At 49.2% G+C, this 20,936-nt stretch overlaps 1 protein-coding gene and 1 long non-coding RNA gene across 2 annotated transcripts in view; both read left to right on the top strand.

Annotated features, from left to right (window-relative positions):
• The first annotated feature begins 46 nt into the window (after positions 1 to 46).
• LOC120227951 lies at positions 47 to 12,395 on the top strand. The gene is made up of 4 exons (XR_005527376.1): positions 47 to 131; positions 1,257 to 1,387; positions 8,663 to 8,772; positions 11,455 to 12,395. It is a non-coding gene; the product is annotated as an uncharacterized LOC120227951 (long non-coding RNA).
• Positions 12,396 to 17,532: 5,137 nt separating this feature from the next.
• Positions 17,533 to 20,936, top strand: part of FANCA (FA complementation group A) — a 60,259-nt gene continuing 56,855 nt past the window's right edge. The window contains 3 exon segments of the mRNA XM_039226708.1: positions 17,533 to 17,611; positions 18,401 to 18,510; positions 19,101 to 19,185. Of these exon segments, the coding sequence (XP_039082639.1) occupies positions 17,533 to 17,611; positions 18,401 to 18,510; positions 19,101 to 19,185 (274 nt within the window).

Here is a 20,936-nt window from a genome sequence, read left to right as displayed (position 1 = left end):
GATGCTGGAACGCGGGAGGCAGGGAAGAGGCCAGTGAACCCCCGCCCGCACCCGGCACAAACACACTTCTGACTTTGGTTCGGAGGAGCAGATGCCTGCAGTGGCCTCTGCGGAAGAGGCCGGCTGGCAAGGTGAGCTCAAGAGGTCACTTACTGTCGAGTGATGTGAGCCAGGGAGACCCCGCGCTGTGAAGTACTTGATAAAGGACGCTTTGTAGCAGGACACCTAAGTCTGAATTAAATGCTCGAGGGTCTGAAAAATAAACAGGGGCGTAACTCTCATTTGCAAGCTGTGCCTTCACCCCAAGCCCGCTCACTCAGCGAGGGGTGGCACCCAGGCTCACGCGTAACTACTCGGGCAAATCCCCAGACCTCCTGAGCCGTAGTTGTATCAGGGCAGGAGAGCAGGGCCCAAATGCAATTGGAAGATAAAGGGCGGTAAGGCAACCCGTCCCAAGCCTGGGTCCCTGGGAAGAGGGATCGCCGCAGCAAGGTGACAATTTCACTTTGGGGAAACAGGATGGAGCTTGGTGTTGGGTGTAGGCTGTCACCTGGGGCCCTACTGTCAGATCATCCCATCTAGATTTTTTTTTATGTCTTTATTTTATTTTAAGAGACACAGAGAGTAAGCGGGGGAGGGGCAGAGAGAGGGAGACACAGAATCTGAAGCAGCTCCAGGCTCTGAGCTGTCAGCACAGAGTCTGATGCGGGGATCGAACCCATGGACTGTGAGATCAGGACCTGAGCTGAAGTCAGACACTTAACCGACTGAGCCACCGAGGCGCCCCCCCATCCGAATTTTTAATTGTCAAACAGCTAGGAATTTGATAAGGATGAATTGTGCAAAAAGTTTTTCCATTCAATAGCTGGGCAACTTTCAGTTCTCCAAGCTTACACAGCCAAAAATAACAGCATTGGTGCTTTGTAGAAGGAAAATCGGAGACATGGAGTGGAGGAGATACGCCATCTCCTGAATAAATTGCGCAAAGAAGCTAGGACTCAGGTTAATCTTCCTGTCTGGGGCTCTGCTCATTACCCCCCACCCCACCCACCGGGGTGGCAATAGAGTTGAGAGATTTCACTGCTGTCTTAGGACAGCAGCACCAAGAAACCTTCAGGGAAGAGTCTTATTCTATGTGCAAGCAGTAGCATCTGCACAGTGGTTCGGGGAAGTCCCTGACGCATGTCACACAGAGCCGGGTGTATGTGATCGGACCCAACACAGTGGGCCCACACAAGGTCTGTTTCCGCTTTCAGATTCCAGGGGAATAAAGACTTCCACTCGCAACCCCTCTGGTCACGTAGCTCTCACCACCAACTCTTCAGAAACCGGGATCTGTTGCTCCCACCACAGCCTGGCTGTCTCCTCCCCTCCTGGGGAGCGGAAGGTGATTGTCGCTTTAATTGGAAGCTGGTTAGGTTGTAGCAAGAAGTTCCTTCCCTGTTCTTCGAAGGGCCTCAAATTTCCCTAACTGACCTCATGGTTTTAGGATCTCATCTGATGAGCCTGGGCCTTGCTGAGGGGGGGCCTCAACACAGTGATGATGACTCATACCTAGCTGACCAGTGGCCCTTGAGTTCACCTGTGTAAGATGACAGTGCCCTTCCTGGTCTGACACTGACTCTTCTTTCAGGAATCTCTGAGCACCTTCCGAGACATTAGCCAGCAAGATTCAGAACATAGGGATTTTGCTGAAAATTATAAAAGTGGGTCCTAGGGGAGACTGGGTGGCTCAGTTGGTTAAGTGTCTGACTTCGGCTCAGGTTATGGTTCATGAGTTTGAGCCCCACATCAGGCTGTACGTTGACAGTGTGGAGCCTGCTTCTGATCCTGTCTCCCTCCCTCAAATAAGTAACATTAAAAAAAAAAAATTAGGTTCTATTTATCTTTTTTCCTTTTTTTGTTCTTAAGCTATTCATTTATTTATTTTTAAGATTTTTTATTTTTTTATTTTTTATTTCTTTTTAAACGTTTTATTTATTTCTAGGAGAGAGAGAGAGACAGCGTGAGCAGGGGAGGGTCAGAGAGAGAGGGAGACACAGACTCTGAAACAGGCTCCAGGCTCTGAGCTGGCAGTCAGCACAGAGCCCGACGTGGGGCTCGAACCCACGAACCGTGAGATCATGACCTGAGCGAAAGTCGGACGCTTAACCGACTAAGCCACCCGGGCGCCCCTATTTTTAAGATTTTTTAAAGATTTTTCTTTTCTAAGTAATCTCTTCAACTCACAACCCCAAGACGAAGAGTCACATGCTCTACTGACTGAGCCAGCCAGGAACCCCTTAAGTAATTTATTTTTACTTTTAAATTGTATTTATTTTTAAAAAGTCTTAAATTTTTTAATGTTTTATTCATGTTTGAGAGTGAGAGTGGGGAAAGGACAGAGAGCAAAGGAAACAGAAGATCCAAAGCAGGCTCTGCACTGACAGCAGCAAGCCAGACGTGGGGCTCAAACTCACAAACTGGAAGATCATGACCTGAGCTGATGTCGTATGCTCAACCACTCAGGTGCCCCCCCCGAATTTTTTTTTTAAATTTGTAATGTTTATTTATTTACTTTTGAGAGCGAGAGAGAGCACAAGTGGGGGAGGGACACAGAGAGAGGAAGACACAGAATCCGAAGCAGGCTCCAGGCTCTGAGCTGTCAGCACAGAGCCAGACACAGGGCTCAAATTCACAGACTGCAAGTTAAGACCTGATCTTAACTGACTCAGCCACCCAGGCGCCTCTGGGTGCCCCCTTTTTTTAAACTTTATTTATTTTGAGAGACACAGAGACAGTACAAGTGGGGGAGGGGCAGAGAGAGGGAGGGAGAGTGACTCCTAAGCTAACAGCATGGAGCCTGACATGGGGCTTGAACCCACAAAACTGTGAGATCATGACCTGAGCCGAAACCAAGTAAGACGCTTAACCGACTGAGCCAGCCAAGTGCCTGAGTAATTTATTTTTAAATTATAAGATTTACAATGCTTTGACTATGCAAAATAGCATAATGGAAAGTGTTCACTTTGGTTTCAAATCCATATGCCTAAAGAGTGATGTTTGAAGCTTTGTCCCTTAGCCATGAGCACAATGAGGAAGCGGAAGCATCAGTCAACTCTCTAGATGTTTGTAGAAACCATATCTTTTATTCTCCTAGGTCATTTAGGCCCCCAGCCTCCCAGAAAGTACCAGATGAGACATAGAAATGGGTCTATGGTGAGGAGGAAGCCTGACATTAGCCTAAGTGGTACAGTGAGAGGGAGTTCAGCTTTGTAGACGAGCCACAGAGCAGCTGTTCAGCCAGGGATGAGAAATGAGGCGCGAATCCACTAGAAGAGAAACCGGATGCTCTGGGCTCTAGCATCAAGGTGCAACTGGCTCTGACCTGGTCGGTGGGAACGCTGGATACAGTGACGAGTTCCACCTGTTAGTCAAAGTCAAAGCCAAGATTACCATGTCCTTCCTGTAGGGGAGTACCAAGCCCAGCCCATACTTTTTTTTTTTTTTAAGTGTATTTATTTATTTATTTTTGAGAACACGATCAGGGAGAAGCAGGGGGGAGCAGAGGGAGAATCTCAAACAGCCTCCACGCTGACATATAGAGCCAGGTTTGAGACTCCAACTCACAAACCATGAGATCGTGACCTGAGTAGAAATCAAGAGTTGGACACTTAACCAACGGAGCCACCCAGGCGCTCCTCCAGCCCGTGGTTTTGATTAAAAGGTCTAGTGAAGGGGAATCTGGGGGGCTCAGTCGGTTAAGCATCTGAGTTCAGTTCAGGTCACGAGCTCAGGGTTCACGGGTTCAAGCCCCACATCTGACAGCTCAAAGCCTGGAGCCTGCTTTGGACTCTGTGTCTCCCTGTCTCGGCTGCTGTGCTTGGGGACGGGATAGAAACATTGAGTGCATTGACCAACTACCAATGCTTGGAACTAGAGAATTATTTTATCACTTTACCACATAAGCAAAGATGCTCCCCAAATGTTCGCTTTGTGGGGTAGGCTGTACATGTTCACAGCACCGGGGAGCATCGGGCACTGATGTCTCCTGCCTGGGAAGGACCAGTGGAAAGCTCACCCACGGGCCTCCCTGCCTCTTTTGAGCAGATAACAGCACACAAGGAAACACAGTCTCTATAAATGGGTAAGAGCTGCAGGTCCTTGATGTGAGCCAGGAGCCCCACTGTTGATGCTGTTTTTTAACCATGGGCTGTATTTGATGCTTTGGGGGGACCATGTGTAGATCATGGCCATACCGTGGGAATGCAGTCAGAGGGGTAGGTGGCTCATAACTGAGGTTAGCCATAGATCAAAAAGCTCTAAGAATTATACTCTGAGGGTAATTCTAAGCCTGGGCGGCTCAGTTGGTTCAGTGTCTGATTCTTGATTTCGGCTCAGGTCCTGATCTCGTGGTTCTTGAGTTCGAGCCCTGTGTAGGGCTGTACACTGGCAGTGTGGAGCCTACTTGGGACTCTCAATCTCTCTCTCTCTCTATTTCTCTCCACCTGCCTGCCCTTTTCCCACTCACTCATGCTTGTGCCCCCTAAAATAAGTAAATAAACTTTTAAAAAAATTAAAAAGGGGCGCCTGGGTGGCTCAGTCGGTTAAGTGTCTGACTTTGGCTCAGATCATGATCTCATGGTTCCTGAGTTTGAGCCCCAGGCTCTCTGCTGTCAGAGAGCTGCTGTCCTCCGTCTCCCCCACCTCTCTGCCCCTATCCCACTTGTACTTTCTCAAAAATAAATGTTTAAAAAAACAAAAAAATACATCTGAGCATCTTTGCAGACACAGAAGCTAGAGAGAGTCCTAGTTTTAGGCTCCTGAGGTTCAAAAAAATAAGTTGGGGCTGGATTCCCAGGTGCGCTGTGGATTATAGTTACCTGATTCCAGGAGAGCAGCACAGGGCTCCAGGGGCCAGGAAGGCAGCATGAGAATGCGCTGAGTGTTCTGAGGCCAAGTTCAGAGCGAGTCAGGTGCATGGGCAACGCTACTCCCCTAGACACAGGTGAACCGCTTCACCTGTGGTCAGCGAAATGCACTTTCTCTCTGCCCGCACCTTACTCCACTTCCGATTAAAAAGCAGGTCGGCTTCTCCCAAGGGACCCATGCACACACTGAGGGCAGTGAGAACCCAGGCCCCCCGTTGCCACAATTCAGAGGCCCCTGAATGTCCTCTTTGTCATGCTCCTTGCAGGCAGGCAGAGCTCAGGGGTCTGGGAGGAAAAGCTGAAATTCAATAGGCAGTGATTTTGTATATTAGGTTTATTTCGGGATAATGAGAAAGGCCATGGATCCCCTGGGGTGCCAGACAGAGCCAGGCTGTGCTTGATCTCTGAAAGGGAGCACAGGACACCTCCAAGGGAATGGCTCTGGGCCTGGGCCTTCCTTCAATGCTAGTGGTTGTGAAGACATAGAGGTTAACAGAGCTGAGCCTGAACAGAGAAACAGAAGGGAGAGAGGAGCAGGACATCCAGACCACAGGATGGGACACAAAAGTTCCAGAGCTAAGCCAAGATGACGGAGGAACCCCTAGGAGGTTATAGACAGCAGACAGGGCTGTTCTGTGTGTCACAGGACAAGGGAGGGGATCAGGAGTAAATACTTGAAGACACCATTTGTTTCCCACTGAAGACATCCAAGGTCATTTACAATTATGGTATGAACAGATAGTGCAGCGTGGTTGAAAAGGAGTTCAGGACTCCTTTTGCAAATTATTACTCAAACACTAGTTGCTATATGAACCTCTCTGTTGTACCGTGTCTTCCTCACAGCCTGGAGTGAAGAACATGTTACATCACAGGTGACCATGATCTTGATAACAGGATGAGCCTCAAATGCCCGTGTGGGGCCTGAACTCTGTAAGAACATAGAAATAACTGCAAATTGGTGTTGGCTAACTTGACATAGTTTGATGTTGAAAGATTGAGAGATCTTCGGCCCCACGCTGGCCCCAGACAGCCACCGTAACTGATCGTTTATTGGTCCTTCCAGAAATGCCACATGCCTGTTACAAACATGCACATCCCCTTTTTTACACAGTGTGGCACATCGTACACCTGGTCCTGTGCTCCGCTGTTTCACTCATCAGTGTGTGTGTGTGGGGGGATGGTTTATAGCAGTGTGTGAAGAGCTTCTGCACCCCTTTGTGGGGACACCGTAATCGCCCCATCCAGTTCCCTACTGGTGGGCAGGTAGGATGTTTGCAGCCTTGAGTGACTAACCTTATACATAGCATAGGCTCATGATGGCTGGGATTTTCTTGCCTTAATGCTGCCGTTCCAAGTACCCCAGACACTGTGGGAGCACAGTTGACACTCATCCTTTTATATGTGTTCAGTATAATTTTTTTAAATTTTCATTTATTTTTGAGAGAGAGAAAGAGAAAGAGAGAGCGCGAGCGGGAGAGAGGCAGAGAGAGAAGGAAACACGGAATCTGAAGGAGGCTCCAAGCTCCGAGCTGTCAGCACAGAGCCCGACGTGGGGCTCCAACTCACATGAGATCATGACCTGAGCTGAAGTGGACACTTAACTGACTGAGCCACCCAGGTGCCTCTATATGTGTTCGGTATAAATTCTAGGAAATAGACTTGCTGAGTTGAAGGACATCCGCATTCAGTATTTTGATAAGTATTGTTAAAGCAGCTCTCAGGCAGGGCTGGTTTCCCACTGGTAGTGGTGGACGGGTCTGCTCCCCTAAGCTCACAGTGTACGATTAAACTTTTGAATCTCTGATGGGTGAGGAGTGGCGTAATTTCCATGTCTCTTATTAAAAGTAAAATTGAACAACAGATTCTTTTAAAAAATTATTCAATTCAACAAATATTTATGTATCCACTTCTAAGTGCTAGACAGTGTTCTAACTGATAAGGGGATAGCAGTCAATGAGGGGTTACCTGTCATTGGATTTAGGACCCACCTAGATAATCCAGGACAATTTCATTTCAAGATCCTTAATTAATTGCATCTGCAAAGACCCTGTTTCCAAATAAGGTCACGTTCACAGATTCCAGGGTAGGACATGGACAGATCTTTTTAGGGGCCACCATTTAACCCTATAGGGAGTAAAACTGCTGGCACCTTAGTGCAGATCATAGCTATGCCACCAAACTGTAGCAGTAATTATATTCCATACCACCACGTGCTCAAGGTAAAAAAAGAGAGAGAGAGAAGAAATAAATAAAAGCCAATTCTTCTCAAGAATTCCCTGAGTTGGGCAACCTGGGGGGCTCGGTCAGCTGAGCATCCAACTCTTGGTTTTGGCTCAGGTCACGATCTCATGCTTCATGGGATCCAGCCCCGTGTCTGAGCTGACAGTACGGAGCCTGCTTGGGATTCTCTCTCCCACTCTCTCTGCCCCTCCCCTGCTCCTGCTCACTCTCAGAATAAATAAATAAACTTAGAAAAAAGAGAATTTCCTGAGTAAAGCAATAAAAGATGATTCGATCAAGACTTAACCCTTGAATCCATCAAATAAACATGCTTATTTTCTTCAATTTTTAAATTTAAATTCTAGTTAGTTAACATATAGTGCAATATTGGTTTCAGCAGTAAAATTCTGTGGTTTATCACTTACATACGACACCCAGTCAGTGCCCTCAAAGCAAGTGTCCTCCTTAATGCCCATCACCCATCTAGCCCACCTCCCACCCACCTCCCTCCACCAACCCTCAGCCTGTTTTCTATCGGTTAGAGTTGCCTATGGTTTGTTTCCCTCTCTTTTTCCCCCTTCCCCTATGTTCATCTGTTTTGCTTCCTAAACTCCACACGTGAGTGAAATCGTATGGTATGTGTCTTCTGATTGATTTATTTCACTTAGCATAATACATTCTAGCTCCATCCACGTGTTCGCAAATAGCAAGATTTCATTCTTTTTGATGGTTGAGTAATGTTCCATTGTGTATACACCGCATCTTTATCCATTCATCAGTCGGTAGACATTTGGGCTCATTCCATAGTTTGCTTATTGTAGATAATGCTGCTGTAAATATTAGGGTACATGTGCCCCCTCAAATCTGTATTTTTTTAAATCCTTCGAGTAAATACCTAGTAGTGCCATTGCTGGATTGTGAGATAGTTCTATTTTTAACTTTTTTGAGGAACCTCCATACTGTTCTCCAGAGTGGCTGCACCAGTTTGCATTCCCACCAATCGTGCAAAAGGGTCCCCGTTTCTCCAGATCCTCACCAACACCTGTTGTTTCCTGTGTTGTTAATTTGAGCCATTCTGACAGGTGTGAGGTGGTATCTCCTTGTGGTTTTGATTTGTATCTCCCCGATGATGAGTGATATTGAGCATCTTTTCATGCATCTGTTAGCCATCAGAATGTCTTCTTTGGGAAAATGTCTATTCATGTCTTCTGCCCATTTCTTAACTGGATTACTTGTTTTTTGGGGGGTATAGGTTTTGGATACTAACCCTTTATCAGAAATGTCATTTGCAAATATTTTCTCCCATTCCCTAGGCTGCCTTATAGTTTTGTTGATTGTTTCCATTGCTGTGCAGAAGCTTTTTATCTTGATGAGGTCCAAACAGTTCATGTTTACTTTTATTTCCCTTGCCTCAGGAGATTACCTAGTAAGAAGTTGCTGTGGCCGAGGTCAAAGAGATTGCTGCCTGTGTTCTCCTTTAGGATTTTGATGGTTTCCTGTAATAAACATATTTTTAATATTCTGTATCCTAGAATCCCAGGATTTCATAAAGGAGCTGAAGACCCCCTGACTACGGAGCTCAGCAGTGAGATTGCTGGGTTTGGCTCATAGCACTTCTACTGCACACCTGAATTTTCACTTGGTAAGGACCCTATCAGGCCAAAAACTAAAAAGCAAAAAATAATGTATGCGTGGTCCTGATCCAGCAATTTTGCTATGTGAAATTTATCCAGAGGCAATAAAGATAAGTCTGTAGTCCTTGAAGGTGCAAGGGAAAGCCACGGGGAAGGACCTCTCTGCTCGGAACAGGGGCTGGCCAACCTCCTGATGCAATTAAAACGGATTTAAAGGAGACACCTGGGTGGCCCAGACTCTTGATGTGACTCAGGTCTTGACTGATGTGGGGAAACAAAGACAGAAGGAAATGGCAGATAAAATAAATTTCCTTATAACCTGCAGCCCATTGACACCTATTTGAGCCAGGCAGAGTATAACATTTCTCCAGGAACTCTACTATCTTGATGTTAATGCTTTGCTAGAGGAGAAAACAACCTTAACTTGACAATAGCTAGGCCTCCAGTGTCCTGTGAGTCTTCTTTAGTAGATGAAAATCCCTTTGGAAACTTCCCCTTGCCTTTACCTCCCCAAACTCTCAACTGTATGATCAGTCACTCCTCCGAATCCCAGGCAGATTTTTTTAATAAAGAGAGAGCGAGAGCGAGAGCGAGAGAGAGAGAGAGACAGATACAGAGACACAGAGGGTATGTGGGGGGAGGGCATAGAGAGAGGGAGACACAGACTCCAAATCAGGCTCCAGGCTCTGAGCTGTCAGCACAGAGCCCGAAGTGGGGCTTGAACCCACAAACTGTGAGATCATGACCTGAGCCGAAGTTGAATGCTTAACCGACTGAGTCCCCCAGGTGCCCCGCCTGGGCAGCTCTTTCTGCCCGCAGGTCCTGTTCTAGTGCTTTAATAAAATCACCTTTTTGTACCAAAGACAGCTCATGAATTCTTTCTTGGCCATCACCTCTGGTCCCCCACCACTCCACAACCCCATCAGTAATCTCACAGTTGGTAAGTTTGAGCCCCGCGTTGGGCTCTGCGCTGACAGTGTGGAGCCTGCCTGGGATTCTCTCTCTTTCAAAAGAAATAAACTTAAAAAATGTATTAAAAAAGTATTTGCAAAGGAGATAGCCTGAAAGATGTGCAGTGAAATATTAATGGGTGGTTGTCTGGGGTGTGGTCGTAGACAAGTCAGTGTTTCTCTGCACCTTTTGTTGTGCCCGAATCGTGAGTCCCCTGAGACGCCTAAGGAGCCATCACCGATGCAAGTACATAAGGGTCTTTATTACAAGCTCGAGCAGGGGCTCACCCGTCTACCAGCGCAGCGGCAGCAGGGTGAAGCCCCGAACAATGGCGAGCAGGGTTTTTATGGGGTCAGGGACGGGGGTGTTACAGTGCACACGCTGTACGTTTTGCATCATCACATAAGCACCAGTCATAATTGTACATCACCCATGGTTATAGTTTTGACTATTCAGTTTCTGTGAGGCGTCTGTTACTTTTGGTGGGTCCCAATCATGACCTTTGAGAATCCTTTGAAAATGACCAATTATAAGGTGAGCTCAAAGGGCCTACGTGGGGTTCGGGCAAGCAGTGAGTGATTGGCTACTTTGTACAGAGTAACTACCTTGCACTTCCCAGCCCTGACTCAGACCACAGGAATGTTACACGTTTCTTTTGATTGGCTGATCCGAGGGTGGTCCGAGGGTGGCTTCAGCTGAAGCGTTTCCTGGAACTGGGCTACGTGCAGCCCGAGGCTGCTCTTAATGGAGGACTTAATTTCAGGGTCTTCACTTTTTTTTTTAATGTTTTTTTTTTTTTCCCTAGGAGAGAGAGAGAGAGAGAGACAGAGAGAGACAGTGTGAGCAGGGGAGGGTCAGAGAGAGAGAGTCACAGACTCTGAAACAGGCTCCAGGCTCTGAGCTGGCAGTCAGCACAGAGCCTGACGCAGGGCTCGAACCCACGAACCGCGAGATCATGACCTGAGCCGAAGTCGGATGCTTAACCGACTGAGCTACCCAGGCGCCCCTTTTTAAATTTTTTTATTTTTATTTATTTATGTATTTGTTTGTTTGTTTATTGTCCTTTCCATGTTTGAAACGAAGATCTCACATCTTCCTATGCTGTGCCTGAGAAGCAGTGAGTGTGATGAGGTTTTGGAGTGAATGTAGAGTTCAGAGCTGTCGGCCGAGAAAGAATTCTTGAAGACATCTTTGGTGCCAAAAAGTGATTTTATTAAAGCGGGCAGACAGGACCAGCACAAGCAGCTGCGTTCTAAGTGTGAGGGGGGTGAATGTTTATACAGTATGGAGTTGGGGGAGATAAAGTCAAGCAAGAGGAAGTTCCCAAAGGAATTTTCATACGTTAAAGAAGACTCATGAGATATGGGAGGCCTAGCTGTTATCAAGCTAACGTTGTTTTCTTTCTAGTAAGGCATTAACATTCTGACAGGAGGGGCGTCCTTGGGGAAATGTTTTCCTTGTATTTGCCTTAAATATTTGTCAACGGGCTGCAGGTTATAAAGAAACATTTTTACCCGCCATTTCCTTCCAGCCTGTGTCCTCACATCGCTGTGGGGAGGGCGACAGTCAGGCTCCAGGAAGCTGAGTCTATAGGTTTCTGGATTAGGCTGTGGATACGACTGCCGCCCCCTTAATTTGCCAAGACACTTGTAAACCGAAGGAGACTCCTGTCCTGCATGATTGTGAGGACTATCAGTCAGTCATGTGGTTTTCTCTCTTTTTCGTTTGTTCTTGGTCAGCGCGGAGTGTCCCAGGAATGTCCCCCACCTGGTGGCCTCACGCTCCCTCATCAGCTGTGTGACTGGTAGCGGTTCTGCCCACATCATTCCTTAGAGCCTGATCCTGCTGGGAAGTGCACGCAGAAGCTCACATGCGCCATGGAGATGGGGAAACACCCCGATCCTCTAGGGGAAGGAGCATTTCGGGGGAAAGGAGGTCTCCTCGCTTGCATGTCCCCTCCGCGGGTCTCAGCCAGTCCTCAGCTCCAGACCGAGTACTAACAGTCACTCTGGACCATGGACGTCGCACTCTGGACTTTTACACACAGGGCCGGAGTGTGCAGACCATGACGGAGCTGTGGCAGCTATCAGGCCAGTTTTACAAATGGGGAAACTGAGCCTGAAGGTCTTCTTTGATCTGTTTTCACTCTCGGTGGTCTGGGTACTTACGGCAGAGGTTCTTATGAGTTCTGCTCCCTCCTCAGCTCTTACACCTGAAGCTTCCGGATAAGAGTGCATCGCAGCACCACCTTTGGCTACTCTTTCCTGCCTCCCAGCAACCCATAATGATAGAAACGCAGAATTTTGGTGTCGTCACAGGAAACTGGACGTGGGCGCTGGCACCACACACCGGCCTACCTGCACATACCAGCACTACCTGCCTAGATGCAGGCACCCAAGACCTGCCTCGGGCAAGTCACAGGCCATGATGTAAGGACAGGCAGCCTAGGCCTGGGATTCGCGCATGGCCATGGCCAGGGTTCTGAGCGCAGCCCCCTGGCTCTTAGGTACTGTGTCCCAGCTGGTGATTTGCATAAAGCTCCTTTAAAACTTCAGCTGCCTAGGGCACATTTTTTGGTGATTTCCAAGAACATGGATTTGTTGTGTCTACATTTTGGAATTTGACAAGCATTAGGAGAACATGAATAAGTCTGATTTTATTCTTTTTAAAATAATTTTAAAATGTTTTTTATTTATTTTTGAGAGAGAGAGAGAAAGAGAGACAGTGTGAGCAGGGGAGGGTCAGAGAGAGAGGGAGACACAGAATCCGAAGCAGGATCCAGGATCTGAGCTGTCAGCACAGAGCCCGATGTGGGGCTTCAACCCACGAATCGTGAGATCATGACCTGAGCGGAAGCTGGACGCTTAACCGACTGAGCCACCCAGGTGCCCCTGATTTTGTTCTAATTAAAATAATCAGGGGCACCTGAGTGACTTAGTTGGTTAAGCATCTGACTCTTGATTTCAGCTCAAGATCTCATGATCTCATCAGCACCAGTGACAGCACAGAGCCCATTGGGATTCTCCTCTCTCTCAAGTAAGTGAACCTAAAATAATTCAGGGCTCCATCCCTGTCAGCAGCTTGGGTAAATTAAGAGGGGCGCCTGGGTGGCTCAGTTGGTTAAGCATCCGACTTCGGCTCAGGTCCCGGTCTCACAGTTCGTGGGTTCGAGCCCCGTGTCGGGCTCTGTGCTGACAGCTCAGAGCCTGGAGCCTGTTTCAGATTCTGTGTCTCCCTCTCTCTCTGACCCTCCCCTGCTCATGCTGTTTCTCTCAGAAATAAATAACAAAAAAAAAAAAGAAAAACTTTTCTCAAACTGACTCATGGCCAAGTGGAAATGATATTTCCCCAACTTGATAAACTCCCCCTTCAACTCATCTAAAGGGGCTTAAAACAGACGCTCTTGGCGTGCCCCGGGGTCTCTGTCAGAGCCACGGCCAGGGTGGAGGGGGGCACAGCTGTGTGGCACAAGCTTCCTGACGGGGCACCAGCTCTTACCCCCAGGCTTATCTTAGGGTCTTCTGAGAATGAATCTTTGCGTTTTTAGGAACTGGTCTGTTCTCTGCACTTTCTAGCTGTTTTAATTCGCACCATCATACTCGGCCTGCAGAGTGCAAAGGGTCTGACAGAGCCCCTTGTGGGGACTCTGTGGGCTCTGATTTCCTATTCCTGACCCACGCACCCAAGGCCGTGCTTTGTGTGTCTCGGTTGTGCTAAATGAGCCCCGAGCAGTCAGTATGGCCCAGGGGCAGATGGACAGTTCAAAGCAGGCTTCACTTTGAGGCAAAGAAGGTACACTTGCCAGAGGCGGGGTGGCCAGTGTGGGGAGCAGCCACATCTAGTGCTCCTGAGGCTGCTGGGCGGGGGGTGGGGGGGGGGGAGTGCACCACCTAATGGCCTCTCCTCCGGGGCTTTGGGGAGCAGCCCCAGGGCACTGGCTTTTATGGATTCTTGTGCAGTGAGAGCCTTTGGGTCACACCCCATGTGGATCTGGGGGTGCCCTGGGCCTCAGGGTCTATGAGAAGGTCCTGTCCCCAGTGTTCCCTGGCGCCCTGGGCGATGTCAGGGAAACACTCGGCTTCACGTTCTTCCGTCTGTTCTGGGCCATGTCCATGTAGACATTGTCATGACAAGAGGGAGAGTCTCCTTATGCTCCGGGAAAAGGCGAGAAATCCAGGCATGGAGGAGGCAAGGCAGGTGCAGGAGGGAGGAGCCAGCTAGTTTGGCTTCTCAGGGTTCTCTCTTTCTCCCAGTGCTTTGCCTTCGGGAGGGCAGAGGGTGAGGAGAAGTTATGTGGAGCGCGAACCCAGGAGGCCCCCCCCCCCCCCGCACATAAGGCTTTCGCCACACTTGTCCAGGTCTCCAGTTTAAGGGCTTGGGTTTGGGGATCAGACAGACCTGAGTTCTTTTCCTGTCTGTGCCACGTTTCAGCTGTGTGTCCTTGGGCAAATCTCTTAACCTGTGAGCGCATTTCCTGTCTGCTCTTGGAATGATACTGACGGCCCCTGCTCCTGTGGTAGATCATGTGTAAAGGGCTTTATCAATTATCTGTTACTCTGTAAGAAACCATCACAAGACCTTAGGGGCTTCAAGCAACAACAGGTTCCTTAGCCCATAATTGCTCTAGTCCCAGGCGGCCTCACTGCCACTTCGTCACTGGCGTTCTGCTGGCTTCCTTCCCAGGCTCTGGTGTGGGACAGGCTGCCCGCCAGGGGCTGGGATGCTGTGGGCGGGCACCCACCTTTCTCGCCCGTAGCCTCATCCTCGGGCAGCGGGCTCAGGTGTGTTCCTTGGGGAACTCAGAGCTCCAAACGCTAAAGCACAAGCTCTTTTCAAGGTTCTGTATCATGTTACTCGTCCCTCATTGGCTCGCCCAAACCAAAGGGCTGGAAATACACTCCACCTCTCCATGGGGGAGGGGAGGGGGGAAGCGTTTGTGGCCATTTCTTGCCAAGCACAGCACGAGCCAAACATCGCCCAGTTTGTGTCACTCTCCGTGGAACTTTGTGGGCATTTATCTCAAGTTGAGCAGCTCCAGATCTGGGGCGGGCCTGCGAGCAGTGACGCAGGTCATAGCCTGCACCCAGAAGTTTGGAAGACAGTCCAGGAATTAACAGTGGGGTGCTCTTTGGGGGCCTCCTGCCTCGCAGCAGGCCTGCATGGCGGACTGAGTGACACTGTGAAAACCTGGATGTTGAGACTCAGCTGAGAGGTGACTCAGCTCTTCTAATCCTTTGGGACAGGACAGAAAATACATGTTAGTTTCTGCCCCCTGGTCCTGGGACAGAGCTCCTGAAACTCTTGTAAAATCCTGGGTGATAAGAACACTAGGAGCAGCTTTTGTTCTGATGGGGTGACCTAGGTGGCTTCCCGGGTGACTCAGCTGGTCACCAGAAAGACCAGTAATGATTACAAGGTGGTCATTTTCAGCTCTGTCCCCATCCTCCAGAGAGGGGGGAGGGGCTGGAAACGGAGCTAATGCTCAGTCACCCCTTCATGATGAAGCGTCTGTAAAATCCCAAAAGTACAGTGTTAAGAGTTTCCTGGCTGGGAAACACAACCCTTGAAGGGAGACGGACCCCAATTCCATGAGGACAGGTGGCCTGTGTTTGGGATTCCCCCGGACCTCACCCTGGTAGTGCTTCAGCTGGCTGCTCGTCTGTTTCCTTTCTCACAGCCTTTAATGACCTGGTAACGGTGTTTCCCAGACTCCGATGAGCCACTCTGGCAAATTAAGGAGGAGGTCGTGGGAGTCCCGGACTTGTTGACAGAAGTTGTGGCCCATCTGGGGACCTACCGCTTGGTAAATCATCTACAGTAGGGCGTAGACTGGTAAGACCAAACCTTTCACTCGTGGGATCTGGTACTGTCCCCATAAATAGCGTCAGAATTTAGTTGGATTGCAGTATACCCAGTTGGTGTCACAGTGTCGGGGTGGGGGGGATGCTCACACCTTTGGGGACCAGACATGTCAGAAGTAGAGGGGATCCTCGGGGGGAAGGGTTACATAGGAAGGAAGAGCTGGGTTTTAATACTCAGGGTAACTAAGTTGATTTTCTAGTTCACTCTTCTTCAGAAGTCAGGGCTCAGGATATCTTCAAAGCATTTTTCCCTTGTTTTTTCCGTGTATGCATAACCAAGATTATTTGGTAAAGTTTGTTTAAACAAATCTACAAGTGCTCTTTCAAGTCGACGTGTTAAGAGAACCCTGTGCTGTTATTCGGCTCTTCCACGCTTCACTCTCAAGAGGAACGAGCCAGCACCACCCTGTGCCCCGTGTCCCTGTTGTTCACCAGCGTGAAGGTCACACGACCCTCTGTCCACCACCGGTCCCCCAGCCCCGCGCTGTGTGCAAACCAGGCTCCAAGGCCTCAAAGCTGAGCTTAAGCTGCCATAGGTTTACCTGGGGAAAAAAATCTATTTTGTAATCTTTATGAGACGGTCACAAGAGGAGACAGAATAGGCTCAGGAAAAAAGAAATTGTATCGTATTCGCAGGTCCTAGACCCAGGAGAAGGCAGGCTGTTAAAGGCCACACGAGGAAGCACCAAGGTGGCCAGGAAACAGGAGAGGAGAGAGTAAGGCTGACCTTGATAAAGCTCAAGGTCTTTATCCGGGTTTTCACAGGGAAGCTAAGGCTGGGCACCTTTAGCTAGTTTGAACAGTTTGGTGGCCTTTGGGCTAGAGCGGCGGCACCTGGTCATCTGATTCCGCAGCACAGTACAGCCTCCGGGGACTGGGGCCAGCCGGGGCTCGGTGGCTCCGGGTCGGACAGTCCGCTGATCTCCGGCCGGCTCCTGGGGGCCCGGGGTGGGCGGCAGTCTCTCCCCAGCCAGAAAAGCCTTTGAAAATCTCAAAGCATCATAATTTATGGAAAATAAATAATATAATTAATTATATGTGTGCATATATTTTTACTTATCCAGGGAATACTATACAGCCGTGAAAACAAGTTAACTACAGCTCAGCACAATCCATGAATGTCACAGATACAGTACGAAGGAAAGGCAGGGGCGCAGCACGGTCCCGCCCCCACCCCCACCCCCACCCCCACCCGCACCCCGGACCTGCTCGCCTCCGAGTCTTCACACCTGCGGCCAATGACATTCAAATTAAAGTCAAATAGGGGCGCCTGGGGGGCCTCAGTTGGTTGAGCGTCCGACTTCGGCTCGGGTCATGATCTCACGGTTCGTGGGTTCGAGCCCTGCGTCGGGCTCTGTGCTCGGAGCCTGGAGCCTGTTTCGGATTCTGTGTCTCCCTCTCTCTCTGACCCTCCCCTGCTCACGCTGCCTCTCTCTCTCTCTCTCTCTCTCAGAAATAAATTTTAAAAAGTCAAACGGACGTCGCACCGGCCGCAGGCGGGCCCGCGGGGCAGCGCGCAGCCCGCACGGATTCGCCCGCCTCCCAGGTTGGCGGGAAGCCGGGCGCCGGGATGAACAACGCGGCCCCGCGCTTTTTAGAGTCTCCTCGGTTTTGGCTTTGCGGGGTTTTTCTTCGTGACGAACTATCGGTCATTCTCGGCAGGAAACCTGCACAGGGTTGCCACGATCTTCTCGCACGTGACGCCGTCTCGAGTCGCCTCCCCTAGCCGCCAACTCCACAGTGACCTCTCCCTCGGCCAGGCATCACGGAACTTGCCACCACCAAGATGGCCGCGGCACGCAGCCTCTGCCCCGACGGGGTGTGGCCTGGCAGCGGCCAGCCAATGGGGAGGCCGGGAAGCCGCCGGCCAATGGGGAGGCCGCTGGGGCCGTAGCCAATGGGGAGGCCGCGCGGGCTGGACGCCGGAGGCCGCCGAGGGAAGGGCAGCTTCCCGCCATGGCCGCGTCGCAGGTGGAGCCCTCCGCCTCGAGCTCGGGGCTGGGGCGCCGCAGGAGGACGTGGGCCGAGCTGCTGGGTGAGAGCGCACCCGGGCTGCGGGCGTGCGCGGCGTCCTCGCCTGAGACCCCTCACCTCCCCAGCCTCCGTCAGCCCGCTCCCCGGCCTCTTGTTGACCCCAAGACTTCCCGCCTTCTCTCCGCTCCCCGGAACCTCAGCCCTCGTCACCGACCCCCGGCTCTCGTCGCCCCCGGTGCTCAGCCCTGTGCCCCCTGTCTTGTCCCCCCGACCCCTGGGCCTGGTCTCGCTCGACTTCCCGTCTCTTTTGCCCCCTCCCATCCCTCCGCCCCCTGGCCCGGTTCCCCCTGCGGTCGCGGGGCAGGGGCCTGCCTCCTCCCGGCCCTTCCAGGGCGATGTCAAGACAGATGTTCTGCGAGGCGGGCGGCTAACGCCCTGCGTCCCGGAGAGCGGGGTGGCGGTGAGGGGCTCCCCCTAGCCTGGCTCCGGGACCGCAACCTGACTGTCAGGCAGCAGCCCCAGGACTTGGGCTCATCAGGTTTTCCACATGCCCGTTTTTTGCTCCACGAGCCCACATAGGATTGTCTAGGTTTCCTCACATCGGTGGCCGTTCCTGAGTCTTTGCTAACCTGGGCACTTGGAGAAGTACTGGTCCCTCATTTTATACAGTGTCCCTCAGTTGGTGCGTCCGGTGTTTGCTCGTGATTAGATTTACACTTTTCATGAGAATACCATGGAGGTAGTGTGTCCCCGAGGTGCGCCAGTTCAGGAGGTGTAGAATGTCACCACGTTTCCTTCCATGTGTTTTTAAGGCGTGCTTTAATTTTGTGGAACTGATTTTCCCCCTTAGCGGGAAGGGTCAAGAGGCAGACGTATGGCCCTGGAACAGAACAGAAGTTACAGGAATCCGCTGTGCACCTCCTGAGACGCCATCTAAACTTGAATGACCTTTTGCTCGAGGTAAGGGAGAATTGTTTCAGCCTTCGCGGGCAGATTTAAGTTTGGGTGGGTTTTTTTTTTTTTTTTTTAATGTTTTATTTATTTCTGAGAGACAGAGAGAGACCGTGTGAGTAGGGGAGGGCCAGAGAGAGAGGGAGACACAGAATCCCAAGCAGGCTCCAGGCTCTGAGCTGTCACCACAGAGCCCGATGCGGGGCTCGAAACTGTGAACTGTGAGTTCATGACCTGAGCCGAAGTTGGATGCTTAATTGACTGAGGCACCCAGGCACCCCAGTTTGGGTGTTTTGCACCTAGCCAAGGCATAATAATCTTAGAGACCCCAAAAAAGCCTTATGAATGTCTGGTAGAAGCACCCAGTAAATGCTGACTTGATGAGAAAAAGTTTGTGAGCATTTATCTTTCTGGAGATAAAATTTAAGGTCAGAGTGAATTTAGTTTTTCTCACAAAAGTTTGGTAAGATTCCCTTTTGAAAAATGTTTACCTTGAAATATTTAAGAATAGTACAGTAGGCAAGCATTATATACACAAATTGTTCTTATGCACACACAGGTGGAACTTTAAAAATAGAGTTTTTGTATTTGGTTTCTAGGTAGCAGGTGTACCATGTAAGACGCTGTGTCTCAATCAATTGATTGATCCCGAGGCCTGTACTAATCTTTCTAGTTCGTTCATAGGTAAGTTAGAATTTAATTTTCTTAAATATGGAGTTATGAAAGAGCTTTATATAAAGTGTCCTTGATTTGCTTCTAATAAATACAAATTTAAATGTCTCTGATCATGATTGGCCACTTAACACGTGTAGTTGTGGATTGCAAGTCACGTTTTGTTCCTTGGTTGGGGCATGTGATGAGGCTGTTATTTAAAACCGGTGTTTTGGGGTGCTTGCGTGGTTCAGTTGGTTAAGTGTCTGACCCTTGATTTCAGCTCAGGTTGTGACTTAAGCACCATGTCGGTCTCTGTGCTGACAGTGCGGAGCCTACTTGGGACTCTTTCCCTCTGTCTCTGCCCCTCCCCTGCTGTGCTCTCTCAAAAGGAAATAAATAAACATTAAAAGAAAAAACAATGTTTCACTCCACATAGGGCTCAGAAGCAGTAGGAACCCAAGTGTCCTTGGAAAAACATGGGACAGTAATGTGGGTCTCCTTTATAGAAGTGGCGAAAACAGGTTGTGCTGGGTTGGAGAGGACAGGCAGGAAACCAAAAGAATATTTCTAGGTTTGAGAATATTTCAGGGTATTCTAATTTGGGAACATGAGATTCAGGGAAGTTCTGTGGGAATACCAAAAAGTTCAGTTATTTTCTGGTTATTAACATTTTATTATTAAATGACTTCAGAAAAATATTAATTCAGGGGCGCCTGGGTGGCTTAGTCGGTTAAGCGTCTGACTTTCACTTGGGTCATGATCTCGAGGTTCGTGGGTTCGAGCCCCGCGTCGGGCTCTGTGCTGACTGCCAGCTCGGAGCCTGGAGCCTGTTTCAGTCTGTGACTCCCTCTCTCTCTGACCCTCCCCTGCTCACGCTGTCTCTCTCTCTCTCTCTCCTAGAAATAAAAAAAAAAAAAAAATTCATTAATTTGCTTAAAATATTTATTACTTATTTATTTACTTCAGATGGAGAGAGAATGAGAGAGAGAGACAGCGTGATCAGGGGAGGGTCAGAGAGAGAGGGAGACACAGAATCCGAAGCAGCTCCAGGCTCTGAGCTGTCAGCACAGAGCCCGACATGGGGCTCGAACCCATGAACTGTGTGATCATGACCTGAGCCGAAGTCAGATGCTTAACCGACTGAGCCACCCAGGCGTCCCTAAAGTATTTATTTTTTAAAAATAATCTTAAACAAATAGACTCACCTCGACAAGTGATTATCAAAGGGCATTGGTAAATGACACTGACTTTCACTGCCATAATTGGTTTGAATTTCATATACTGTGTGTCACTCTGGGAACCAGGCTCAGCACACACTTTCTTGTATGGATTTTGGACCACGGCCTAAGAATTTGTATAAAAAGCTCTTACCTTTGACTACAGAAATAAAAGACCCTTAATTCATGAATTTTTTTACTGTTTTTTTTTCTATTGAAGGTAGTGGTTATGATACTTGTTTCTATGATACTTAAGAAATGTCTGTTACATAAAAAAGGTTAAAGCCTTGTAAATAAAAGCAGACACTTTCCCATGGAGACAATTTGGAAAGGAATGGCTTTTCTTCCTTTTTATTTTTTAATGTTTATTTTTGAGAGAGAAGACAGCACACAGCCTGCTGTGGGGCTCCAACTCATGAACGACGAGGTCATGGGCAGGACCGAAGTCAGACACTTAAATGAGCCACCCAGGCACCCCTGTTTTTTTTTTTAACTTATGTTAGCATATATAGCAGCGTTATATCTGTTTCAGGTGTACAGTATAATTCAACAATTCTGTACATT

Source organism: Hyaena hyaena, unplaced genomic scaffold, assembly GCF_003009895.1.
Source record: "Hyaena hyaena isolate Hyena2069 unplaced genomic scaffold, ASM300989v1 scaffold_1, whole genome shotgun sequence".
NCBI classification, from domain to species: domain Eukaryota; kingdom Metazoa; phylum Chordata; class Mammalia; order Carnivora; family Hyaenidae; genus Hyaena; species Hyaena hyaena.
This window is presented reverse-complemented; position numbering and strand designations above follow the sequence as displayed.